Consider the following 5,543-nt stretch of genomic DNA (forward strand, 5'->3'; position numbering starts at 1 on the left):
GCGTCTAGAAGCAGCAACAGAGTGTCGGCGCGCCAGCATCACACTCTTCATCCAGGCTTTTTCCCTCTTTCCCTCTCTCTCTCTCTCTCTCTCTCTCTCTCTCTCTCTCCGTCTCTCTCTCCAGAGGCACGCGCACGTTGGCACCAAGTGCAACAAGCCCTCCCAAGTAAGGAATTGCGAGCACCAGACCGACACGGCAGCAGTAGGCACTTGCCAGCCCACACCAAATCACACCCTGCTCCAAAACCCCATTCTTTCGGTTCAAATACCTCTCCGTACCCTGCCTGCTTGTCCATCCGTGCCCCCCTCCCCTCCATCGCCCCCATCATCCCGATCGCCCAACTCCTCGCCCTGGACCTCCGAGCTTCCCTCCCCCTGACCAGGCGTCTCGGACGTTCGCCTCCCCCTTCACTTCGGCCTCGATTTCCGGGTGCCGTCCATTCCCCCTCGTCGTGTGGGCAAGCAGCCTGACAGGTCCAGCCAGCTCTTCATCGCTGTTCCTTTGACAGACGCGGTACCTATCTTCCCCCCCCCCCCCCCGGCTCCTCCTCCAATCTCCTCCTCCAACAACCATGCCCTCGTCATGGCAAGGCATAAGGCAGTCTGCTCTCCCTTACCTCGAAACAACCTTTTAACCGTCACGCTGTTGAGGCTAGTAGAAGCCCCTGTCATCTTGTATCAGCACGACATCCGATCTGGGTTTAGCACGCCTCACCCGTGCGATCCTCGTCGCTGCCAGGGGACGAACCCCATCAAACCTCCCCCGTCCCTGACAGTGTCATGGTCCCGGAAAATAAGAATACCGACGCATCCTGTCTTTTGTTTTTCTTCCTCTTGTCGTGTCGCATCGAGTCGCAACATTCATGTGTAGAGCCAGGGACTAATAGGAACCGTCTCCATGCAGCATCACCCCCACCATCAGCAACAGGGTCCAGCACCTAACCAACATCTGCAACGGCAACCGCATCCCCAGCACCCGCGACCCTCGAGCGTGGTTCATCAGCAACACCACTCCCAGCCGCAGTCGCAACACCAACACCCTTCCGCCTACGCGCAAGGCCACTCCATCGCACCTGCCTACCACCAGTCCGCCGCTCAACCCAGCAGCGCACAGCATCCTCAAGACGGCAGTCTGCCATACTACACTCATCCGAGCCCCTACAGCACGCCCGGCGCGACCAGCGGATACACATCCGCAGGTAAGTCTCCAACCTGACATGACGACGCGTCGAGACGCGTTGTTTCGACCGTGGCCTCGGGGGTCGCTAACGATACTCTCTAGACACGTCCGACATGATGGCCGCCGCTCAAATGCCGAGACCACCTTACCCGCCCATGTCCTATCATACGCCGCAGTCCAACTCGCCTGCCTCTGTTGCCTCGCCTTCTCAGCATGATCAGCACCGAAGTATCTACGCGCAGCCGCCCTCGCAGCATCTCCAACAAAACATGTACTACCCGCCGCACCAGCCCCACTACCCGTCGATGCAGGCTCAGTCTCAGCAGTCGCCCTACGCGCAACACGCTGCACAGGCCCACCCGTCCATGCCGTCGCAGCAGAGTATGATGATGCCGCAGGCGCAGCAACAGCAGCAGCCTCAGATCCAGCAGCAGCAGCAACAGCAGCAGCAGCAGCAGCAACAATCATCCCAGCATGCTCAGGCGCAAGCGCAGGCTCAGGCGCAGATGGCAAACAGCCCCCGCCACCAGCACATGAAGCAGGAGCAGCAGCAGGTGCCCCACCAGCTGCAGAAGCCTCAGCCAGCCCCCATGAGCCACAGCCCGCACCCTCCGAACGGAACGGCTCTGTCCACGCCTACGGGCTCGACGTCGGGAGCTGTCAACCCCAACGCTGCGCCTGGCCCTATCCCCGCGACCACGCCCCTGGTCGTTCGTCAAGACCAGAACGGCGTCCAATGGATCGCGTTTGAGTACTCTCGGGATCGCGTCAAGATGGAATACACAATTCGCTGTGACGTTGAGTCGGTCAACACGGACGAGCTATCTGCCGACTTCAAGACGGAGAACTGTGTCTATCCTCGGGCCTGCTGTCCCAAGGACCAGTACAGGGGCAACCGACAGGTGTACGAGACGGAATGCAACACAGTCGGCTGGGCCCTGGCTCAGCTGAATCCTTCTCTGCGAGGCAAGCGTGGTCTCATCCAGCGTGCGGTTGACAGCTGGAGGAACAGCAACCAAGATCCGAGACTGCGGAGCCGAAGGGTCCGACGACAGGCGAAGCTCAACACGCGGAAGAGCGTATCACAGCCACCCCACCCCGGATCCCACATGCCCGGCCCTAGCCCGCCAGGCATGCCTCAAGCTCCGGGTGGCATGGGGTGCGGGAGGTGCAGCCAAGATGCCTGGAATGGGTAACATGGGTCACATGGGTCACAACACCGCTCCCGGAGGCGGGGAAGAAGTCGGTATGTTTCACCAGATGTGATGAGAAACCCTCGCGCTTGCTCTGCTGCGTTGTTTTACGCCCCGTTGTCTGTTGTTGATTGTTGCACTGCACCGCACAATACCCGACAACCCGAAGCCGTGTTGACTGCCTCTGTGATACCTACCCCTTCCTCCTCTCCCGCACCATCACTCACATCTCCTCTACCCTCATCACCGCCACGCACGCGCGCCTGTGCCAGAGATACCCTCGTGGTGACAGAGTTCGACTTCGGCCTCTGCGCCCTTTTGTTCACCATCAACCTTGCACACACTCTTGTCCTCTCCTTTTTCTTCTCTCTTTTTTTTTCTCGCTTGGTTCATCAGATGTTCGGGAATGGGTTTGTCGCTATCCTCTTTTTTATGCATGCCCTACTGTGTTATATCACTCGGCTGGTTAAGGGGAGAATTGTCTGTCCCCCTCCCTCCTCCAGCCATGACCAGATCACAATCAGTGTCGCTTGTTGCAGCAGAACCCCGCGCGTGCGCGCTGGACAGGAAGGAACAATTTTCTTTCTCTCTTCGGCACAGACCTGTACATTACCTAGTTGCACACAGTTGCTGCTGCTGTTAGTCCTCTGCCCGATCTGTCAGGCTGCACTACTGTCTCCTTCAGAAGGGCATTCCGACGGGTCTCTGGCATAAAAGTCGCATTGCTTCAAGTTTTGGCACACACATCCTTATTGCATTCCAGAGCCGCACTGCTATCGCGAACCAATCACTCACTCAAAAACCTCATTACTTACCAAGGCCACAAGCTGGCTGACCTGTATTTGTCACGACCCTTTTGTATCCGCCCGTCGCTTACCCACATTTCGTCCCCCGCAACCCCATGGTGTTGCGCTCTGATCCAGAACAATCCGTACTGTTTTGAGTTTTGTCGATCATACACGTTTTGTCGTTGGTCTTGCTTGATCGACGCCACATGATATCTCCGAGACACACGGGCTGACTGTTTCTCTTGCAGGCGATGACTACATGGACGACCAGCAAGGTCATCACCACCACCATCAAGCCCCAGCCGGCCAACCCGGCGCCGCTGGTGACGACGTGAGGCAATCACAGGTATTCAACAGCAGCGGTTATGGTGGCCACTCGGCCTACCCCGCCCCCAACCAGGCCTCCATGCCACACATGGGCAGCGCCCCTCATGGCGGCCCCATCACGGCTCGTCGTCAGAGCCGCAGCGAGCCCGATGAGCCGGAGAATCTGTTTCCCAACATTCCCGAGGCCAAGAAGCGCAAGTTCATCCTGGTCGAAGACAACGTCCGTGGCTCCCGTCTTCGCGTCCGTGTGACTCTCGACGGCGTCGACACGCGCGAGATCCCTGATTCTTTCCGCAAGGGGTCCTCTGTTTACCCTCGCTCGTACTTCCCCCGCGAGATGCAGAGTCCACCCCCGTCGGCAACCGGCTCCAAGTTCTTCATGGACGACGCCGAGGACGAGGATGACGGCATCGAGGAAACTGACAGCCACGGCGGCCGCCGGGCCCGTGGCAACCTCACCAGGATGGTCAAGGTGCCTATCGGCGAGAACACCGAGGCCGAGGTGGCCATTCCCAGAATGAGGAAAGCCATGCGTGGCAAGGAAGTGCGATTGAATGATCTGGGCTACCGCATGGCCTGGCTCCAAAGTCGTGTCTTCGCTGGGCGCACCGTCTTTCTGCAGCGAGCCCGTGAGTCCATCCCCGCTGTGTGATCTAACCTTTGCTTTTACTAAGACGTGTGCACAGTCGACTGCTATCGCAACAAGACGCGATCGGCCATTGAGTCCATCATGCAGGACGTCAAGGTGCTCGCACCTCACTACGAGACCCGCGTCGGCAAGCGGCGCTGGAACGATCGGATGCGGAAGGGCGAGAGCGACGAGTAACCTACGGCGGCCCGCCTTTCACTCATCATCGGGCTGGGCAATCAGCCATTGACCTCGCCGCTCGCTCCATTTCATTGCTCATCTACAAATATCGTTATCGCCACGACCGTTTCATTTCCCACTTTCTGGTCCCCCGACATCTGATACCCGCATGGCATGGCACACGGCCCTTTGAGGCTTCTGCATCGGCAAGCGTCAGCATTGTTGAGCGACTGCCATTTTCAAATCTATCACGACTCGATGCCTGTATTCATATCCCACCCCTCTACTTCCGTCTAAAACATGGGGAAAAGAAAATACTAGAGGATGCAAAATAAGGTCAGGGCCCTACTGACGATCCGCAAACAATTGGTGGAGAATACACTTTGCCGTCATACATACACTCTGCAACATAGACGGCTCGCCCTGGTCTGAATCTCAAAATAGATCACGACAATATATCAGGGCAGCTTCGTTCTCTACGACAGCCTCAATTGGGCCTTGGTTCGTCGATTTCTCTTTCGCAATGCAATGCAACACCGAGTCTTTCTGTTCCAAGGTTCTGTTTCTTCGTGGTTTTTGCGTTATCTGTTGGGTCTAATCTTGTCGTTTCGGTTGAGAAGAGCAGAGCGCGAGGAAGGGTAATGAATCGGAACAACGCTATGAGAGCTGACATGCGTCGATTGAAGACATTATCCATCATGGTAAATTTTCGTGCCTCTAGCTTATTCTTTGGCTTGCCATAAACTTGGCACTACAGTCTTCTTGGCTTCTGGTTCGGCTTGGTAGTTTGCACGAATACATTTTTGAGATGTCTTTGGCCTTCTTCTTCATACTGTGATGACTTTTCAGCTTTGACAGTAGATAAAATCGTGATACTGGCTCTACTCCTAGGTGATGCGCCATTCTAATACTCATCTCCAAGTCTCATCATGTTCTTCACGTCGTATGCACATCGGCTTCGGCGGCGGCCTTGGGGGCGCGCTCGCCCCTCTGGAAGATGTACAGGGCCTCGTCCTTGCCCGCGAAGCTCGGGAGAGGGACCTGCACAATCTTGGTCCAGTCGCTGTGCTCCCTCTCCATGTACTGGTCCATGGTCATGTCCCTGAAGCCGGTGTAGCCGTTTGCGTTTTGGGTGCCGACGACGGCGATCGTGTCGCCCTCGTAGGCGGCCACGAGGTCGCGGGTGAAGCCGCCCTCGACGCCGCCGGGGACGCCGCCGCCCACGACGGGGGTACGCAAAGATTGAC

At 57.4% G+C, this 5,543-nt stretch overlaps 2 protein-coding genes across 2 annotated transcripts in view; one reads left to right on the top strand and one right to left on the bottom strand.

Annotated features, from left to right (window-relative positions):
• Positions 1–898: 898 nt before the first annotated feature.
• Positions 899–5,115, top strand: VDAG_01753 (ribosomal protein L24E; the record flags this gene model as incomplete). The annotated part of the gene is made up of 5 exons (XM_009657782.1): positions 899–1,199; positions 1,283–2,259; positions 2,312–2,426; positions 3,410–4,117; positions 4,175–5,115. 5 exons carry the CDS (start codon positions 899–901, stop codon positions 4,312–4,314), a joined length of 2,241 nt encoding a protein of 746 aa, XP_009656077.1. The 3' UTR covers positions 4,315–5,115.
• Positions 5,116–5,232: 117 nt separating this feature from the next.
• The window catches only part of VDAG_01754 (uncharacterized protein), a gene marked incomplete at both ends in the record, with an annotated part of 1,377 nt that continues 1,066 nt past the window's right edge, over positions 5,233–5,543 (bottom strand). The window contains one exon of the mRNA XM_009657783.1: positions 5,233–5,490. Within this exon, the coding sequence (XP_009656078.1) occupies positions 5,233–5,490 (258 nt within the window). The remainder of the gene's footprint in view (positions 5,491–5,543) is intronic.

Source organism: Verticillium dahliae, genomic scaffold, assembly GCF_000150675.1.
Source record: "Verticillium dahliae VdLs.17 supercont1.3 genomic scaffold, whole genome shotgun sequence".
Taxonomy (NCBI): domain Eukaryota; kingdom Fungi; phylum Ascomycota; class Sordariomycetes; order Glomerellales; family Plectosphaerellaceae; genus Verticillium; species Verticillium dahliae.